Below are 21,161 nucleotides of genomic sequence, written 5' to 3' on the forward strand. Positions count from 1 at the left end.
AGAGCAAGGGGGAAAAGGTGATGTGCGTGAGGATGGGGCTGTAAGCCAAGGAATGCAGGCAACCTCCAGAATCTAGAAATGCCAGAGTCTCTCCTGGAGCCTCCAGAAGGAACCAGCCCTGCCAACTCCTTGATTTTAAGCACCATTAGACTTATTTCAGACTTGCGACCTCCAGAACGATATGAGGATAAGTTTACATTGTTTTAAGCCATGAAATTTGTGGTAATTAGTTACAGCAGCCTTAGGAATCTCTTCAGGAATCCAACCAGTGAAAGAGCTGAGTAGGCCAGGAGGGACAAGGCTGTCCCTGCAGGCCTCTGGCTGGGCCACCCCTCCCTGCTGCATGCCAGCATCCACGGCCCCCTTTTCCAGGTGCTCTGCTCACACCCAACCCTCACTGCCCAGGGAAGGAAGCAGGCCCTACCCAGAGCTGGAGCATGGCAAAGCCTGGTGAAGACCCAGGCCCCTTCCCGGCTGAGGGCTCCCACCTGCACAGGGAAGGACAGCGCTGAGGGTCCCCCTTCTCAGCGGGGGCTCTGCCTGCAGCCAGGGCTCTCAAGCCGGAGCCTGCAGCTGCATTACCTGCAAAGCATGGCATACATAGACACAGGCCCCTTCCCCCGAGTCTCTGACTCAGTGGGACTGGGCTATGGCTTGAGGATCTGCATTACCCACAACAGACTCGCAGGGGACACTGCTGCTGCTTGGCTAGGGGTTCTAGGAGCGACTGGACTCGGGGCAGTGCCCTAACGAAGAGCTGAGGTGCTGTCAAGAAGGGCTCAGCTGGACTCGCCCGAGGGACCCGTGGTCCATACTTATGCTCCCACAAGAAAGGCCAGCACGCAGTGGAGGGCCTGAGCTCAGGGGGCTGGAACTTGATTTCTAACTTCCAAAGTGGGTGAGCCATAGGGTTAGTCATCTACCCACTCTGTGCTGCTTTGGCTCCTTCATTTGTAAAATGGAAAAACACAAAATGACTCTCTTTTGGGTTGCTGAGAAGATTAAATGGCATGAACACATAAAAGCGTTTATAGCAGGGCCTGTTCACAAGGTCAGTTATGATGAGGAATGGTGGTCATCAGTGTTGGGGTCTTCCTGCACTTCGGGTGGTGCCTCTACACGCTTCAGGTGGGTAGGGAGAGGTGAGTCAGGACATTCACCTGCAGGGGGAAGCAGTCCAGCCTGGACTCTCTCTGCACGAAGCTCTCAGCATTGCCCGGGTCTCCTGACCAACATCCTGTGCAGGAAGCACTTTGAGGCAGGCCTGCTCTGCCCGGGATCCGTGTCACCGAACCAGCCAAACATGACTCGTGAGCAAGAATCAGCAACAGCAACCCCCTCCCAAATAGGGACCGAGCTCCCTGGGTGCTCCTACGAGTCTCAGACGCCACCGACCGAGCAATTTTTGGGTGGCCCAACTAGTTCCAAACACAGGCACCTTCCAGAGGCTTCTCCGGCTGTGGTCTCAGTCACCTGCAGGTGGAGGCGCCCTGGAGGTGAGCAGAGGGTGGAAATCACCCCAACACCCACCGGGCAGACACAAGGCTGCTGTGGCGGATCCTAGTCAAGTGAGAACCAGGTATGTGCACTGAAATAAAACAAAAAGCTCCCAACATGTCAACAGGACACAGAGGACAACTGGAAAGGACTCCCAATGGCCAAATCTGGGACAATTGGAACAACATAATAAATAGTGATAATCATAGAGTATAAATAACCATGCATCCATCTGCATAACAATAGACAATCTAATATATAAAGAAATGTGGGAGGCGGGACAGCTTTTCCTTACCGGAGAATTCCAACCACTAAATGTGGCCAAAATGATAGAAACAGAAAATCGCCATTTGGCAAACACTAGTAATGACTGTTTCTGGCAAGAAGCATCGATGGATGTGTAAGTGAGTGGATGGAAATATGATAAGAAACAGGATATTTCCATATCCTCTAAGGATTACCCCACAAGATACTTCTTAATTACGAACGGGACAACTTTAAAGCGGAGAAGCCAGCAGACAGCCTCATAACCAAGTGATCAACGTTTCCAGCAATGAGAAGCCTGAAGATCACAGTCCTCCTGACAGGACGCCTGCAAAGGACACATATCACTTTTACAGTATTATTCCCAAAATGCATGATCCGAATGTCATCATGAAACAGCATCGATCAGGCAAACCCAAATCCAGAGACATCTTATATAGTAACTGGCCTGCACTCTTTAAAACTGCCAAGGTCATGAAAGACAAAAGAGACCAAGGAACCATCCCAGACAGGAGATAATGAAGGAGTCTCGACAACCAAGTGCCACATGGGATCCACGACTGGGTCTCGAACTGGGTAAAAAGACACTAGCGGGCAACTGAGCAAATGTGGATAAGCTCTGCCGGTGAGTTAACTGCATTCTGTCCGTCTCGGGTTATGTAAGATGCCAACATTTGAGGAGCTGCATGAAGTGTATACAAGAAAGCCTTTATGGTTTTTGGAACTGTTTTTGTACGACCTTCATTATTTCAAAGTAAAACAATTTTTAAAAAGAAAGGAAAAGTCCCAGGTTTGCTCCGTCTTGGGGAGGCAGTGGGTGTCCTGAAACAGGACTCTGCTCAGGCACAATGCTGTGAGCACAGTGAGGGCCCAGCGAGTGCTGACTGACTTCACTGGGATGGGAGATGGTAGAGGCAGGAGGATGTGCCTTCACAGGTGGCGGGCGGGGAGAGGCTCTCTCTCCACTCAGCGAGTACTGGTTGTGCACCTATTCATGTCAGCTGCTGAGACACAGAGCTGGGAGGAGAGTTCAGAGCCGGCTGGGAGGCAGGTGCAAAAATGGATGGTGATCCTGTGGATCCAGGGCAGCAGCCCCCACTCAGTGTGAAGGATCACAGTGCCCCTGAGGAGGTGACTCCTTAGTTGAGGCTTGGAGGTGGCCTGATAGGGGGAGGTTCCAGGCACATTGGGCAGGCAACCAGCCCCAGGCACAGACACACGGGACAGAACCACAGAAGCAGCTTGGCATGAACAGGTGAGGGGGCCGGAGGGTGTGGGCATGAAGATGCTGGGTTGAGAGGGGTCTTGGGGCTGGCTGACCTTCGCAAGAGCTATCCTGGAGGCAGGTATGGGGAACAGCGGAGAGTTCGGGCGTAGGGAGAAGGAGGGGCCCTATTTCCTGGAAGGATAGCCAGGGACCAAGATTTTGAGTGCTAAAGGCCAAGAAAATGACACTAGCCAATGGGCTTAGAGGCCCCAGATGGGTATGACGGGGACAGGGCTAGGCAGGTGGAGACCACATGGTGACCCCACCCCTTCTACCTGGGGACCTCAAAGCTAGGAATAGGAGGGGCCCCAAAGCATCACTTGGAGCTTGTCCTTTTAAGTACGGTGACTATACAATTTACTAGTCAAAGGGGGAGACTTGACGAAGTGAAAAAGGGTGCTCTGAATTATTATGCTGGAACAACATATACCTAAGATCACTTTACTTATACAGGATCTTAGACCTAGAGAGGATTCCCACTTCGTGGATGAAGAAAGAGCTCCAAACCATGTGTAGATACACCAAGGAAGCCCAGAGCCTTAGAAATGGTGATGTGGGCTGGGGGTGGCTGGTGTTTATATGCTGCCCACCCACACGCTCACACAGGGTCCCAGGCCATGATGGCAAAGGTGATCGCCCACTCAGGACAACGTAGATCAGGAACCCCCAAAAGAAAGACAGAGGCAGGAGATGTGGCTGAGGCTGTGGCCTCAGCCATGGCAGATGACTGCACGCCAGGAGCAGCAGGCAGAGGGCAGGACTTACCCATGCACACCGTGGACAGAATGAGGCTCGTAATGGTACCTTCCTTCCTGGTGTCGCATGTCAATCGGTAGGGGCGCATGGAAGGGTGGCAAGAGATGCTGCGGCACTGCAGAGGGGGAGAAAGAAACAAGACTTCAAAAACTTTTCCCCTCCCTCAAAAAGCTACTTTCAAAGGGCTTTAAAGCTCAATGAATTTCATAGCAAGAGCAGCCAGGACAAGGGGCTCCGTGGTGCCTGCGCGATCACACACCCACGAAGGGGGATGAATAAATAATCAAAGTCCGCCCGAGAATCCTACATCTTCCACATAAAAGATCCCCAACTGCGCTCTTGACAAAGACAAGCAGCTAAGCAGTCTTTGAACTCGGGGAGGTTACAGGCAGGGCCACGAAACTGGGCTCAGCCCGCAAATCAGGGCTGACAGAGCGACAGGCTCCAACTCCGCCGGCTTCTGCCCATGCCGGCCCCGGCTGCGTGTGGCTCCAGCAGCACCAGGTTACGGCATCCGGATGTTGCAGTGCACACAGGCTGGAGGTATTTACCTAGAGTCATTTGTGAAGGCAGGGCCCACAGATGGTGCCGCCAGCCTCACGAAGGCCAAATCCCACCCAGCTTCTGTCCTGTTTTGCTGGCAGTATAAAGCGGACATCTATGTGGATCTGTTAGTTCTCCAGCTCTTAATATTAATTCTTGACCCCTAAACGCTGTCGGGTGCCCCCAGGATCGAAAACACCAGCACGTGTGTGTCAGTTTCCAGAGCTGAGTCAGCCTCCTGTCTGAACTTGGCCTGCCCTCAACAAATCATCACGATAATTGTAGGATGCTCTTTGTTTATTAAAAAAAAATTCCTGGGTACCCTGGAGGCAAACATAATTATAGGCTTTAGGAAAATACAGATTTTAACAAAGTAGTTATACTGGGAAAAGGTGGGGATTTCTTAGTCGACTCTCCTTCAATCTGAAGGCCACAGGCCAGTGGGAAGCAGGGTTAAGTTTGGATTTCTAATATTTTAAAGAAATGTGGATGGGTTTGTGATAGGTATGTACAGGTCACCTGACTGCTAGGCTAAGAAATGCAGACAAAGTTTTAGGAGAGACGGGGTTTCATCATGTTGGCCAGGTTGGTCTCGAACTCCTGACCTCAGGTGATCCATATGCCTCGGCCTGCCAAAGTGCTGGGATTACAGGCAAAGAGCGAAACTTCATCTCAAAAAAATAAAAAAGAAATAAACAAACAAAAAACGCAGAAAAATAATGCTACTAACTGTTTCTGTGCAAACAGATTCTGGTACAATACCATAAATACTATGAATTCCATTTTTTTTTTCTTGTAGTAAAGACACCTAAAATTTACCATTTAAACCTTTTCTTTTCTTTTTTTTGAGACGGAGTTTTGCTGTCTCCCAGGCGGAGTGCGGTGGCGTGATCTCGGCTCACTGCCAGCTCCTCCTCCCGGGTTCACGCCATTCTCCTGCCTCAGCCTCCCGAGTAGATGGGACTACAGGCGCCCGCCACCATGCCCAGCTAATTTTTTTTGTGTTTTTTTTTTAGTAGAGACGGGGTTTCACCATGTTAGCCAGGATGGTCTTGATCTCCTGAGCTCGTGATCTGCCCACCTTGGCCTCCCAAAGTGCTGGGATTACAAGGCATGAGCCACCACTCCCGGCCCATTTAAACCATTTTTTTACACGCACTGTTGAGTGGCATTAAGCACCTTCACATTGTTGTGCAATCATCACCACCATCCATCTCCACAACTGAAACTCTGCACCCACGAAACACTAACTCCCATTCCTCTCCCCGAGTCCCTGTGCATCCACCATTCTTCCTCCTGCCTCTATGAATTTCCCATGCGAGCTATGTCATGCAAGAAGGATCACACAGTATTTGTCCTTTTGAGATTGGTTTATTTCACTTCACATAATGTCCTCAAGGTTCATCCATGTTACAGCCTGTGCCAGAATCTCCTTCCTTTTTAAGGCTGAATAATAATCTATTGTACTGGATAGACCACATTTTTTTGTCCACCCATCTGTCAATGGATGCTTGGGTTGAACACAATGGATTCTTAATGGGAAGACACTTTTCTCCTGAAATTTTAACTTTAATTTTTACATGTTCAACTCCATCTTCATAATTTCACAATACTGGCACTTTCCATGGGGACCAGGAAAAACAAAAGCAAATCTTCTCACCCTGATTCAGTTTGCCCAACTCAGACTCAAAGAGGAGTTGGTCACAGGCATGTGGTCCAAGCCTCTGGCCCAGCTATCACTTCCAGAGTCCCCAAGTGCTGGGAGGACCACGTTTTCTCTGAGGCCCTGGCCCCACACAGGTGAGCTGGGCACGTGGCTGTGATTAAGGCCGCTGTGACAGGACCACTAGGTGCTCTGGAGGCTGGGGACCCCGAGGGTCAGAGCTCACTCACCTGCTGCATGACTTTTGCAAGTTTCTTTGCCTCTCTGAGTCTCCATTTGTTCATCTGAAAACGGATAACAGTAACTACCTACATGGTTGCTGTGAAGATGTAAAAAGCCCACACAGAGGAGGTGCTTCGCCCAGAGCCTGTGCAGAGAGGACACACTCAACAAGTGTCACTGCTGAGGAGGACAAGTGGCACTCATGTTTGGAGCCTCCAAAGTCCATCATCAAACTATGAATTTACTTATGTGAGGCACAGGACAAGTGGCTCATACTGGGTGCAAACCCTAGGGAGGGTGGGGGGCCAAGCACTGCTTACTCACAAAGAGACCACTGGATCCCCAGGGAGCCAGCAGGGAATCAGTGACCGCTTTCCCAAATGTGTAGAAAAGGGCCTTAAAAACATGGCAGGGCGGACCAAATTCCAGTATTTTGCTAACAAAATAAAAATGTGTGTGTGTGTGTGTGTGTGTATTTCTAAATGTTTCCTTGCACATCCAGAAGCCCCCTGATGCAACTAGTGTCACTACGCCCATTAAAGCGATGAGGACACGGAAGCCAAGAATGATTAATGGCCCTGCCTAAAGTCGCAGGACTGAAAAACGACAGTGCCAGGGGGAGAATCCAAGGCTCTGAATGGCTTTTCCCTCCACCCAGCCTAAATGACACTCAGAGGCAGCTCCCAAGCGCCAGGGTGATCCCAGTCCCCCATCGCCCCACCACGTCCCTACCTTGCTATGTACTTTAGTTAACAAATGCACACACAGTCCACAGCTCTGTTCTCCACACTTGGCAAATGCCAGCTCCTGGGTTTTCCCAGCGACCCCAGGAAGCTGCATTCAGCCCAGGATTCCTTGGTCTTCACACAGGCCATCCCCCAGCATCCTGGTGTGCCTACCATTTATGGTCTTGCTCATATAGAGGCTGAGCAGAGGGGTCTCCTAATGCCATCAGAGAACAGACCACCCCATCCTACTGCCAGCTATGAGCTGACATGCTCTGCTTAGGATTCAGGATTCAGGCAATTTCACCCAGGTCTATAAAGTCTGTGGAACATTGTGAGCTCCAGGGGTTTACCAGGCAAACATGAAGTAGAGGTACCACTGAGGCTGCCCCTCTGCCCCACAAGACCAAGCCGTGGGGGGTGTGTGTGTGTGTGTGTGTGTAAGTATGTGTGTGGGGTGTGTTTGCATATGTGTGTGGTATGTGTCTAAGTGTAGCGTGTGTGGTGTATGTATATGTGTGTGCTGTGCATGCATGTATGAGTACATGCAGTTGTGTGTATGTATGTAGTGTGTGGTGTGTCTCTGTTGTAGTATGTGTCTTTGTGTCTTTGTGTGTATGTGTATTGCTGTGTGTATGTGTATGTGTGTTGCTGTGTATGTGCATGTGATGTGTGTGTTGTTGTATGTGGATTTTATGTGTAGTATGTGTATGTATGCATTGCTGTGTATGTGTGCATATGTGTGCTGTGTGTGTGTTGCTGTGTGCATGTGTATGGATGTTATATGTGTATGTGTGTTGCTGTGTATATATGCATGTGTATGCTGTATGTGTGTATGTTGTATGTGTTGCTGTGTGTACGTGCATGTTGCTGTGTATATATACATGTGTGTTGCCATATGTGCATATGCTGTGTGGTATGTGTGTGCTGCTGTGTGTGTATGTGTGTGTTGCATGTGTACATATGTGTTGCTGTGTATGTATGTGTTGTATGTGTATGTTGCTGTGTGTATGTGTGTGTTGTTGTCTGTATGTGTGCTGTTGTATGTGCGTGTTGCTGTGTGTGTGTGTGCTGTATGTGTATGTGTGTTGCTGTATGTGCATGTGGTGTGTGTATGTTGCTGTTGTATGTGTGTGTGTGTGTGTGTGTGTGCTGTATGTGTATGTGTGTATTGCTGTGTGTATGTGCATGTTGTGTGGGTTGGAGGAGGGGCCTGAGGCTTCCAGAAAGAGGCCTGGGGAGGGGTCCCACAGAGTCCTGTTACAGCGGGGGCTGCCCTCTGTTTTCTGGCAGCTCCCGGGGTGGAGGCTGTGGAGGTTACAGGGGAAGTGTTTTCTCTTTCTCCAGGCAGGCAGGGCTGCAGGCGGCACCTCCTACCAGCTCTGCTGCTCTCTAGGAGCTGGGTCACCTGTGGAATGTGCAGGCTGCACCGTGCACCCCTCTCTCACCCCTAGAATCCCCAGGAGGGGCCTGGGGACACGTGTTAGTGGGTCCTCCTGTCCTGGCGGTGATGTGTGAGGTTGGCCAGGGCAGAGTGGCAATGTGCCCACCAGGGTTGATGTTGCGGGTCCTCGTCTCCAGCAACGTCTACTGCCTCATGGGGCTTTGCTGACAGCACCTTTAGTTTTACCATTAACCTTGCTCTTATTCCCATTTTTCAGGAAAGAACATCAAGGCTCAGGGTGGTGTGACTTTACTTCCATATGAGCAATGATCCATCGGGCGGTAAGTGACTGGTGGTCTCATAGTCTTTTCCCCACACAGCCCAGCCCAGCACCCAGCATGCAGCAGGCCTTCAGTGAGCAGGGCCTCCGGCACTGCTATCCCAATACAGTAGCACGATGTTTGCCCCAGGATGGGATGCATAAGGTCAGCTAGTCGGGGAAGGTGCAAGGAGTAAGATCAGGGACCTGCCCAGATCCCTCTGCTCACCCTCAGAGAGAAAACCCCATCTATTCACATCAGCAGTTGTGAAGTATGAATAGCTGTCATCTAGAAATATTCATTCTCTCATTTATTTATGCATGCATGCCTCTACCTTGTATCAAGTACGTGCTATGCAGCAGGCACTGTTCTAGGCCCTGGGAACAGTGTTGTGACAAGGCAGCCCACACCATGGCCCAGTGGGAGGAGACAGGTGGTGGACAGGTCAGCAAATATATTTATAACATAGTGTCACAGGGGGATGAAGCTAAGGAGGAAATCCACCAGGTAAAGGGAACAGAGGAAACATGGATGAGGCGCGGAGGTAAGTCAGCCTCTTTGGAGAAGGAGCTTGGGGCAGAGGGAATAGCAAATTCAAAGGCCAGGTGGCCGGAGAACTCAGTGATTTCAGCAAGAAGGCTAATCTGCACTCACAGAAGGATGGATGGAAGTGGAAAGGCAGGAGAGAAGGTCCTATCGTACTGGCCAGGCTGTGGGAAGAACCTTGGGATTTTTTTTTCTGAGCAATCTGGGAAGCTCCTGGGAGGTCCTGAGCAGGCAGTCACCTGCTCTGATAAAACTTTTCAAAATGTCGTACAAGGAGGGTCCAGTGCTGTGGGACAGCGGTGCCCATCCGCCAGGAATCCCAGACTGGCCCTGCCACTAGGTGGCCATGGGACTTTGGGGAAATTATGTCCCTTCTCTGGGTCTCACACTCCCTGTACAACAGGGATTAGAGGAGTTCTGAGGTCCCTTCTTATGGGCAGATTCCCGCTATCTGTAAACGGTTACCCACTTCCCAGGCAAAGGGCCTCGCTTATTCCAGCCAGTGACACTCCAAGGCTTCAGGAGGGACCCCCTGACCAGGCCCAGACCGGGGCTCTGGGTGCAGGTGTTGGCTCATCTTTGTGGCGCTGTATGTATAACGAATGACCCAGCGGCCCTTCTAACCCACTTGACACACCAAGCCCCAGCCCTAGTCCTCTGAGCGCAGTTGTAGTAGGACGGCCCCCCAACACCTCCCTGCACACACACAGGCATACACGTGCACACACAGTCTCTACAGACCAACTTTTCATCCCAAGTAACCTGAGGGATAAAGGTTGATCCTGACTCATTAGTGGTCTCTTTCGGACCAGCACGGATGATCCCACAGGCCCCGATGGAAACATTCAGAAGTGAATGCTCTCCTCAGAGCCCCCTGGCCAGGCTGAGGAGAGAAAAATTCTGCTTTCCAACTCTGGCAAGAAACCACTGCATCCAGAGGCTGCAGAAGCCCACGAGGAGCATGAAGATGCGTGGGAAGAACAGGCGCTGTCTGAGCCAGGCCCTTGCACACACGGCTTTCATTGTTGGCTTTTATGGGGTTTTTTTTTTTTTTTCAAGTAAAAGAAGAAATCCAAAATTAATCATGTCCTTCCGGCAGAGGGACAGACACACCATCCCCCACGAAACATACACACCCCATATGCCATTTCAAAGAAATGATTCTCTTTTTAAGTTTCTGAGGAAGAAACTCTAAGATGGGAGTTTTCAATGGATCACCACTCCACTCTGGGAAAAAAAAATGGACATTTGTTTTTGATCCTACACAGAAAGCCCAACAGCCTGAGAAGCTGAGGGTGGTGGAGTGATGGCTTTTTCTTTAAAATCCTGGAATTTTTCTATGCTGCAATTTCAACACCAAATGCTTCTTGCTGGCGGTCCCAGGGTGAGGAGACATTGGTGTGGGCAGTGTCCTGTGTCAGTGAGGAGGGCAGTGATGGGGCAAGGACAGCCCTTCCCCGGAAAGCCTGGCTCAAGTTAATGCCCCATTATAAATGATCCTGTGGATTCTTGGAGGAGAGAAGGAGGTAAGGGTCTGCAGAGTTCAGACAAAGAATCGGGAAAACTGGGTCATGGAAACATGACCGGGCGGCCTCCATCAGCAGCCGGAGGAATTCTCCTCAGATGAAGTCATGTGTTGCCACAGCGCAGAGGCACTGCCCCGTGGCTGGGCTCCCGGAGAGGCCCGAGGGGCTGTTCCATGGCAGAGAGGCCAGGGAGGTGAAAGCAGCCACCTCCCAGGAGACACTGGCTGTGCTGGGGATGCCCCGGCCCTCTGGGCTGTCTGGTGATAGAGATTAGCACTGTCTCCAGTTACCACGGTCTCTTCCATCAAGACTGCAGGAGGGAATTAGCTTGGAAGCATGTAGCCGCTGTGCACCAGGCCGGCCTGGACTAGAGATGAAACGAGTTTCAGAGAGAAACCGAGTTGCCCTGGCACTGATGGAGGGAAGGTGAGGCCCAACCTTGCACAATACAGGTCTGCATTACGACGAGGTAGCACAAACACATCTCAGTGTAGCCTGTAGGCCTGGGAAGGAAGGCAATGCACGGCTGGGGCCTGGATCCCCATCCTTCTTGGGCAGTTGGCCCACACTCCAGGGTCACCATGTAGAAGGCCAGTGCGGTAGCTGCATCCGTGACCAGAAATCAAGGAAGGGTGCATGAGGCCTTTGGCTCCGAATGCCAGGGCCCTCAGCCCCTTGACTGTGGCCAGGATGGGGAAGCCCGTGATGCTGAGTGTTGCTGTGGAGGGTTCCAGGGATTGGCTCCCACGCTGCGGGTGTGAATCCCAGGGGACAGTGCTGGAGCCACATGGAGAGAGACTCCTTTGGAGCAGCCATGCTGCACCCACTGGGCGGGCCCCATGTCAGGGCCATAGGTCCCCATGCCCTGTCCACCTGCCACACTCAGGTAGCCTCCAGGATGCCCACACACACCTTCACAGCCTTCAGTCCAAGACGCCTTTGATCTGTGCGGGACCCTGGCCCGCACTCGCACACAAAGCACTCTTGGGGTGCCTGCTCTGCATCGGGCACTCTTACGTGAGGACTCCAATCAGCTGAAGGGGAGGCATTCTTACCTCGCGTGGCTCTGGGATGACTGTGGAAGGACTTTTTGACATCCAATTTTGTTCTTACTATGGGGGACTTTGGGATTCTCCAGTTAATGACTAATTTATCATGTTCCTTTAACTTAGAATTTCTTGCATATTAAGTAATATCCAGCAAAAATAAGAATATTTCTTATTCTAAGAAAATAAGTGTTATTTTCTTAGAAGCAAACAGAACCTGGGAGTCATGGGAATGAATTCACCCTGAAGTGTAGATGGCTTTCTGGTTGCTTTTCTCCTAATGGAAGGACCTTGGCACAAAATACACCAATGTCTTTGGCAAAAGAAGGCGCCAGTGTAGAGGAAAGAAAAAAGCAGTAGAGGGGCAGGCTGGAAGTCAAGGTAACCTTTACAGTCAGAGTGAAGTCCAGCTTGCTTCAGCATCACACATCAGCCAAAGGACAGTCCTACAGGACATCACCTATCCCTCTTGTCTAAGGAGCTTGGGATAGCAACAGAACGCACCTAACCCATGAATCCAGACAGACCTGAGTGTGAACCACGGCTCTGTCATTCGCTAGCAAGTAACAAGCATTCCAAGTTTCAGTTTCATCATCTGTAAAACAGGAATGACATCAACCCAACTGACGCGAAGAATATTCATGGTGGGCCGGGCGCAGTGGCTCACGAATGTAATCCCAACACTTTGGGACGCCGGGGTGGGTGGATCACCTGAGGTCAGGAGTTTGAGACCATCCTGGCCAACATGGCGAAATCCCATCTCTACTAAAAACACAAAAATTAGCCAGGTGTGGTGGTGCACAGCTGTAATCCCAGCTACTGGAGAGGCTGAGGCAGGAGACTAACTTGAACATGGGAGGTGGAGGCTTCAGTGAGTTAAGATTGCACCAATGCACTCCAGCCTGGGAGACAGAGGTTCCGTATCAGAAAAAAAAAAAAAAAAAGAAGAATATTTATGGTGTCCATAGAGTAGAAACCTAATAAGTGATAATGCCCTTCCCCATCTCTGAGCAGATGTGACAAGGGTCCCAGTGCTATGGTAATGAAGGGAACTTTTCCTCCATTCCCAGTATAAGGGACACTGAGATGTATCAGACAGAAACTCATATATGGCATCCACCGATGCTCCCTCCTTCAGCCATCCAGGTCTGATCTAGGGATACGACGTAGTTCAGACACATTGCCCCACTAATATGGCCTTGACATACACAGGCTTTGGGCTCCACCCAGCCCGGCTCTGCAGCTGTCTCTGGAATCCACGGTGGAGCTGCTCACCACCCAGGGCAGAGTTCTCCATGCACAGATGTGCACTCTGCAAACTCACTGCTTGACAGAGTGAGGATGCAGAAACTGACGGAAGCCATGGCTTTGCAGGAAAGCTCTTCTACAAATTAATCCCTGCTGGCTGCCCATCCCTATTCCCAGATGACCAGTCCCCGGGAGGCTTAGGCTGGCTACTCCAAGATCCCGTGTTTCCCACCATTCTTTCCCTACTGTCTGTGTCCATGCTGCCTGGAGAAAATAAGCAGGGTGGGGGGGAACTTGCAAAGTGGTCGGGGAGTTCAGGTGAACACTGTTGTGAATTCTGTTTAAAAGGAGGGCTCCCACTCTTCTTGTCCGCATTCAGCCACATATCCCATGGCTGTAGCAATAACGCCCCTCTTGGGAAATTCAGCAGCAGGAGAAGCCCAAGGCAGAAGGGATGTAACCAGGTCCCAGGCTGCGACATCTCATGAAGGCTCCTTCTGTGTGCTGCAAGGCAGCAGTGCAGAGGATGGGATCCCCTCTACAATTCAATTATTTTACACCAAACCCAGTACTACTCCCCTCCAGGAAAGGGCGCATGGATGGCCTGGACAAAACTGCAAGAAGGGCAAAGCTGGGCAGGGCACTGCATCTTCAGGCTGCTTCTGGGCTGTGCCATGAAGCGTCTGCACAGGCTCAGGAGAACAGAGTGGGGGCTGAATGCACACAGGTGCCATCTCGGGGCCCTGGGTCAGGTCTGAGTTGTCAAACAAGAACAGATGCACCACTGGCTACATTGTCGTCAATGACTCTCCATTCTCAACAGAGAGAAAGAAAGTGAGAGTGATTGCTACTTTCCATTCCACACATAACGTACAATTTGGTCAATTAAACCATTTAATCCTATATGAAACAGGAATGTGAAGACACCTTATGAAATGAAAAACGTTAATCTCATGGGTAAGGATGGCGATCGGCGCCATCATTCTGGTGATGAACCCCAGAAGGCCAGCGCCCCACCCCACCCGATGATGCTGGATGTCAGCTTGCTGTTTGCATGGCGAAGGTCTCTTCTGGCCATGTATTCTGGGCTTGTCACAAATCCCATGGAGCAAGACTGCTCTCTCCTATTCCTGTGGAGATCCCAGGCCCAAACCCCGGGGAAGTCGAACCTAAAGGCTTCCCAGAAGATACCAGAAATAACGATACCAGCTTCAAAGAAAAGGCTGGATGCTCCCTCCTTCAGCCATCCAGCTCTGATCTAGGGATACGATGTAGTTCAGACACATCACCCCACTAATATGGCCTTGACATACACAGGCTTTGGGCCCCACCAAGCCCGGCTCCGCAGCTATCTCTGGAATCCACGGCGGAGCTGCTCACCACCCACAGCAGAGTTCTCCATCCACAGCTGGAAGTCACAACCACACACCCTGCTGCAGGTCAAGGCTTCCCCTACTCGCTCAATGTAAGAGGACGCTGCTCATGTGCTCTGGAGGCCACAGAGAACAAGAGGCACAATTCCCACCCACAGGGAGTGCCCTGGGGCGCTGCTGTGGAAACCACTGCCACAGCTGGAGAGCCTGATCCTGTGGGATTCAGCGAGGCCCACGCAGCACAAACTGCCCAAGTGGCCTTGAAGTCAAGAAAATATTTCCATGAGGTCTGAAGCAGCCAGGAAGGCTCCCTAGAAGAGGCCAGATCTGGCAGAGCCAGAAGGAAGCGGGAGGATGGCAGGCTCTTCAGGCTCGGGGCAGTGTGGACAGTGAGCCCAGGATGCCCAGTTGTGCCCTGATACTGAACCCAGTGAAGAGTAAGCCCCGGTGCAAAGCACACGGTCTCTCCTATACATACAGGATTAGGAACATCTCTTGCTGGTGTCCTCGAGAGGAACACATGATATAATACACATAATAAGGGGAACATGATGAAGCGCCCACTAAGCCCTGATATCGGGGCTTCTCAGGCTGTTGCTGGGCCCTGTCCCCGGAGTTCCTGCGTCAGGGAGCCTGGGCATGTCTAACAGGTTCCCAGTGATGCGGATGCTGCTGCTCCAGGGACCACCCTGGGAGACTCACAGGCCCTTTGGCATTTCCACACTTGCTGTGGCTCTGTAGTTCCCAGTTGCTCAGTAAGGAAGGGGAAATCATTTCTCATGTCCGTGCTTCCTACACAGAAGATCAGAGAGGCAGGAGCGGGGGTGACATGTGAATCCTGGTGACCATTTACCAGGGCTTCTGAGCAGCAGGTGCAAGGGATCTGGGTGTCTCTGGGAATGCAGGTTTGGAAGGCATCCAGGGGTCTGTGCTTTTCGATGGTACATGAATGAAAGTGCACACCAGGGCTGGGAGAGGCTGCCAGGAACCTTCTCCCCTTGCTAGGGAGCCTTGGTCTGTTCTGAGATCCTGACACTTTCAAAGGCCAGCTCTTCAGCCACGTGAGCCCAGATGACCAGGTGTTCACAAATGAGGACAGTCACTCGCCGAAGCATCAGAGGCAGAAAGCGCCAAAAGAGCACGAATCATGGAAAGCCTCCTTCCGCAGGGCCTTATGCAAATGGCACCATGATTTTCAATAATAAGCCACAGGACAGGAGACTTCCAGAGGCCCTCCTGATGCCCAGCCACCACCCCACAGGAAGCATTCAATAAGAATAATCTCCTGAATGGCCACTCCACAGCATGCAACTAAAAAGTGCTTCTGTCTTACTTGGGGGAAAACAGTTGGAGCAGGAATTAAAATCAGACAGGAAATTCCAACACCAAGAGCTGGCTGGTGTCCGGCTGGCTGAGGCCCAGGCCACTCACGCAATCAGGTCTGCCCTGCAGGCACAGCCTAGCAGGACCCGTGGCCTCTGCTGGGTCCGCCCACGCACACTGCCCACCCCAGGCCGAGGTGTTACTTGACAAATTAGCTGCTGAAAGAGAGAGTGCGCTGGGCTGGGGCCCGCACAGCCACTCCATGCCAGGCACAGAGTCCTGAGACTGATCTCCTGGTGAGGGCAGGCAGGGACACAGAGGGACCTGCACATTCCAGGGTGAGGAGTGTGCTCCAGCCAATGCCACAGGAGAGGCTGGCCCCGTGCCATGTGGGTCTCACTGCTTGGGAGCCAGGCAGCCATGGGATCTGTTCCCTGTAACAGTGGCCCCGAGGTGGCCAGGAGACAGGCCACAAGAGGCGGCACAGTGTCCCGGGGGACAGAGCTGAGACTGCCGCCAGTGCCACAGCCAAGTCTGGCTCGACTGCTGACTCACTGAACCTGCCTGTGCCTCGGTGTCCTCATCTGTAAAATGAGGATAGGGATAGGACCCATGTCAATGGGAGAATGAAGTGGAGAAGAGCTTGTGCAGGGCCAGGCATGCAGTAGGGCCCCGAAGGGTGCCGGTGTGGCCATCCCTACAGACCCCTCTGCTGGGCTCCTACCCCTTTAGCAAGGGGTGAGAGACTGGGGTGAGCTCCAGAAGGACACTTGGTAGATCCCCACCATCACAGGGAATGGGATGGACTGCCCGCCTGTCTGGGTAGACACGTGGAGTCCCAGATTAGAGAATTTTAGGGCTGGAGGAAACAATAGGGTTGGTCAAGCTTGATTAAGGTTGAAAACTCTGTCTTGGACACAGAATGTTTCTTTTAAAAAGTAGTGTGCAGCCTCCCCACTGCAAAATGCAATAGATTTGAAGCCCAGAGGACCGTGGCTCCCAGGGACCTGGTACCTTGCAGAATCCAATGCAGAAAGCAGGAATCCAGCCCAGGAGCCTGGAGGAGACAGTGCCCAGGCCCTAGTGCTCCTTCCACCTGTCACAGGCCAGGGTTGGACCAGGTGGCCTGGGATGGATTCAGGCTTTCCCCTAAAATCTTGCTGTCCCTTGACAGACTCACTTGTCCACACACACTGGTGACCAAGTCAGCTGGCAGGGACCTTGTTGGCTGGCAGTGACAATACTGACTGGTCCCCATCTAAGAAGCCCACTTGTCATAGGGCATTTAGCCCTTTCAGGAGGATGACCATGCCACTCCTCTGTCTGGTCCCCACGGATCCTGAAGGGGTCACTTGCCATTCTGTGTACTTAATTAGCGTCCAGCCCCTTCCCTGCAGAGCCCAACAAGAGGCTTCCTGATCTGGCTTACAGGCCCTGCCTTACGTCCTGCCGAGACCACCAAGCCCCCACTTTGCACTCTGCCGTAGCTCTCAAGATGACAGTGAGGCCACCAAATTTGGTCTCTACCAGACCCTGGTGATGGTTTCCCAGGCTTAGCCAAGGCACCTCTTTATTCCAGGCTGCATTCTGAGGCAGGGCCTGCCACAGACAAACAATGACCTTTAAAACCGGGCAGCAGAGTCAGCCACCTGGACAAGCAAATGAGCACTGGGGCTGGACTTACTGTCTTCCTGCAATCAACACGCAAATGACAAAATGCTCTCCATTCCTTCATCCAAGCAGGTCCCATAAGCGCCACTTCCTGGGAGCCTCTTATCAGTCCCAATAATTATGTGACTCAAAGGGATCCTTTAAAACTCTCTCTACCTTGGACCAGAATCTTCCCTAGGTATCCACTCATCCAATGCAGCCCTGGCCAATGGAAATACAATGTGGGCCACATATGTTATTGTAAATTTTCTAGGAGCCACATTTTTAAAAAACTAAAAAGAAACGGGTGATTATTTTAATAATACAATTTAATTGAACCAGTACATCAAAAATACTATCCCTTCAACATGGAACCAGTATAAAATTATTAATGAGATGTGTTATATGATTGTATTCCTACTACGTCTTCAAAACCTGGTGCCCATCTTGCACTCACAGTACATCTCCGTTAGGATAGTCACATTGCGAGCACTCAGCCGCACGCAGCTCGCGGCAATCCTACTGAACAGCTCAGGCCTAACTCGTTATCATTATTGACTTTCCACTGCTTCGGAATTCTAGTCTAGCTTGGTAAAGTTCCATCGATACACAAAATACGGGGATGAGAATTCTCCCCAAACTTCAGTCCTTCCTCACCTCTGAATCTTAACTTCCTACAAACTTCTATTTGGTCGCTTACATTTACTGATGAAAAAACAGTTATTTTTCTTCCCTCCTTTCCTCCCTCCCTTCCATTCATTTAACTTGCAAGCGTTCCCAGGATCGTAGGAGGGTTACTTGCAATTCCGTGGGTGAGGCCGTTGCCCCGCCCAGGGAAGTAAGTCAGCCTGTGCCTCTCTCCCCACCCTTCTACACCCTTGACCTCTCCGCACAGAGCTGGTCGACAGCACCTCCCTTGTTCTGCCCTGGATTGCTGCCTGCTGCGTTCTTGATAAGCTTGGAGTGTTCCCAAACACGGGAGTCTCGGGTGTGTGGACTCCCGAGACCTTCCGACAAATAAGAGGGTCCCCAGAAAGCAAAGCCCATGTTGGGGTCATGAGAAGCAGTGCGGCAGGGCCGTGGAGAAACACCGGTTAAGCCATGTTACACTTTTGGATGCCTGGCTCCCTGCCCATGTGATTCTGGACCCAGTTAACTGAATGATGGTTGGAGCACATGCCATTCCCACCACCCTCCCCACACTCCCCACCAACAACCACTGAGGCGCATGGAAACAGTATTTCTCTTTACTGGGATGCGGTGTCCACCAGCAGGACTGGAGGCCAGTCCACAAATCCGTGGGAAGAGCCTGCTCCCCTATTTTGTTGGTTCAGAAACCGAGACACAGAATATGTGGTCTCATGACCCAACCCTCCAGCCCTGAGTAGTGCCCAGAATCTCGTTTCCTAGAATAAGACTGTAGAAGAATGGGAGGAGGAAAATATGCCAAAGCCTTCCTGACATCAAAAAAAACCTCTTGCAAAACAATATTTTGATGAGCTAAGCATGTGAATTAAAAGCAGACGGAGTCTACTTCCTTCTAAATAAACAGGGTTTAAAATCTAGGGGAAAACTCCCAAATACAATGTGTTTCGGGGCTGGAGAAACCAGAGCTGCCCTTCCACAAACCCAACAGCAGCCTGGCCTGTGCACTCTCGTCCGAGGTGTTTGTGGGCAAAGGCCCTGCTTCATGGGTCCAGTCACAGCCCAGTAGGGGGACTGGAAGGAGGGTCTGAGTGACTGACAGGTGGTTCCCAGGTCCTGCCATTGCCAGCAGAATGGAGTCAAAAGCCCCAGCCTGGCACTCAGGACCCTCCTGATCCTGCCCCACAGACTCTCCCAGCGCCAGGGTCAAATGACAGCCTTGCAGACCCCACGCCTCCTAGGCTGCAACCTGCCTCCACCCTGCCTAGGAAGCCCCTCCCTACCACACCCCCTCATCCTCATCATGCCAACTCAGCCTGCCCTCCGCAACCCCAGTCCACACTAGCCTGCCCCTAGGAAGCTTCCTGGACCTTTCTTCTGCTACACCCCTCCACTGCAGGCAGACGATACTCCCTCCACAGCATTTCCTCTGAGTCAACGACCAGCCCAGTGCATGGCATGGAGGAGGTGAGGAGTATGTGCACAGTGAATGAATGAATGAATACATGAATAAGTGAATCCTCCCACTACTGGAAAATAGAACCTGAGGATAACAAGGGTGGCCAGTAGCTACCAACGGTCAGTCTAAATTAATTTAGGACTGAGGAGAGAAAGCCATGCTGCTCAAGGCCACAGCAGGAGACAGACTGCTGTTCTCAGGAGTCAGCCACGCACTGGCCCTTCCTTGGAGACTGGAAACCGAAGTGGTTGTGACAGCCAATGCACAGGGCTTCCTTCACACTGGAGCCTTCCTGAGCATGTCGCATTTGTTAACTCATTTCATCCTCATAGCCACTGAAAGGTATTGCTACTATTATCTCCACTTTAGAGATGAGGAAACTGAGGCACAGGAGTGTTCAGTAACTTGCCCTGGGTCAGTCAAATGGCTAATCCGTGTCACAGCCACACCTCACACCCATTTCTCCAAAATTCCAGACATGGGTGGGGTGGGGTAGGGTGGTGTGAACTCTTCTTGGACCAGGAAGAAGAAATGAGGCCACGGGGAGGCCCAGGTCCCAGTCTTTGCCCAACTCATCCCCCGTTCTCCTGGGTGCCCACTGCCCCTCAAGGCAGCCTGGGCCAGGCGATGGTGTAATAGGGGTCACAGGAGTGTGATGGAGGAGGGAGCAGCACTCTGTGACCCAGGCCCTGGTAAGGAGGTAGAGCGCCAACAAACTCCAGGAAACACAAGGACAGCCTTGGTATTTCCACTTCATTCGTGGTCTTTCCAAAAGGAAATGTAACCACTTAAAACAGAATGGGTCTGCCATGCAGCGGCATCTCAGTGCTGCCCAGGTACCCAGCGAAGTCAGAGGCAAGTCCAGGAGGGACCCAGGGGAGGGGAGTTATCTGCTTCCCCAGCTGTGTTCCTGGTGGCTGCTAATAACCCCCATGGATCATTCTGCCTGGCTCCGAAAACATTCTGACTGGCGTTAAAAATGGGTCCCTCTCCTGCCTGTGGCTTGGCGCCCCTGCAGCACGTGTGGGATGCTGGTTGTTAGCATGCTGCTTGTGTAATTAGTGCGGTGAGGATGGCAAAGGGCCCACCCCGGGTCCCCAAGAGTGATTGCAGTTCAGAAAAAGCACCCACTTGGTTTTGCGCTGATTAATGATGGACCCTGCTAATAGCCCTGCTTAACACAGGAGTTTGTCAAGATTAAGTAATTGCCTGAAACAAAAAGTGTATTATCTTTAAGGCCCCACTGATGAATGACTGGTGCTAGGAAATGGGGTGATGGGATGTCTGTGACTCTCTGCCACCATCCCTCCCCCATTTGCATAAATTAAAACCCATCCCTTGATTAGACAAGAAGCCCTGACAGACCGTGCCAAGGGACCAGGTGGCTGAGGGCCCTGCTGTCACCCCTGCCTCAGGCCTGCTGACCACTAGGAGGCCCCAAACTGCTTGTTAACATTATAAGTTGTGGGATGGATATAAGCCTCACGGGCAAGGGTGGACCAGATGCCCCAGGGGGATCAAGATTGGGACATGACAGCTAAAAGGAGGAAACCACAGCACAGGGAAATGGAGGGGACCCAGAGGGAAATGGGACCCATAGCCCCAACTATGGCTGGACAGAGGCTCACTCCACCCTCAGCTGGCCCTACACGAAGAAGTTGTAGCTATGGCTTCAGTCATGGGTCCCTGATGGAATAAATCTGT

The 21,161-nt window shown here is 51.6% G+C and overlaps 1 protein-coding gene across 2 annotated transcripts in view; it reads right to left on the bottom strand.

Annotated features, from left to right (window-relative positions):
* GLI2 (GLI family zinc finger 2) overlaps positions 1–21,161 on the bottom strand; it is a 261,956-nt gene that overhangs the window by 65,614 nt on the left and 175,181 nt on the right. For both annotated transcript variants that reach the window (XM_015109910.3, XM_077956852.1), the window contains one exon: positions 3,794–3,899. In XM_015109910.3, coding sequence (XP_014965396.3) covers positions 3,794–3,899 — 106 coding nt within the window. The remainder of the gene's footprint in view (positions 1–3,793; positions 3,900–21,161) is intronic.

The sequence above is a fragment of the Macaca mulatta genome, chromosome 12, assembly GCF_049350105.2.
Source record: "Macaca mulatta isolate MMU2019108-1 chromosome 12, T2T-MMU8v2.0, whole genome shotgun sequence".
Taxonomy (NCBI): domain Eukaryota; kingdom Metazoa; phylum Chordata; class Mammalia; order Primates; family Cercopithecidae; genus Macaca; species Macaca mulatta.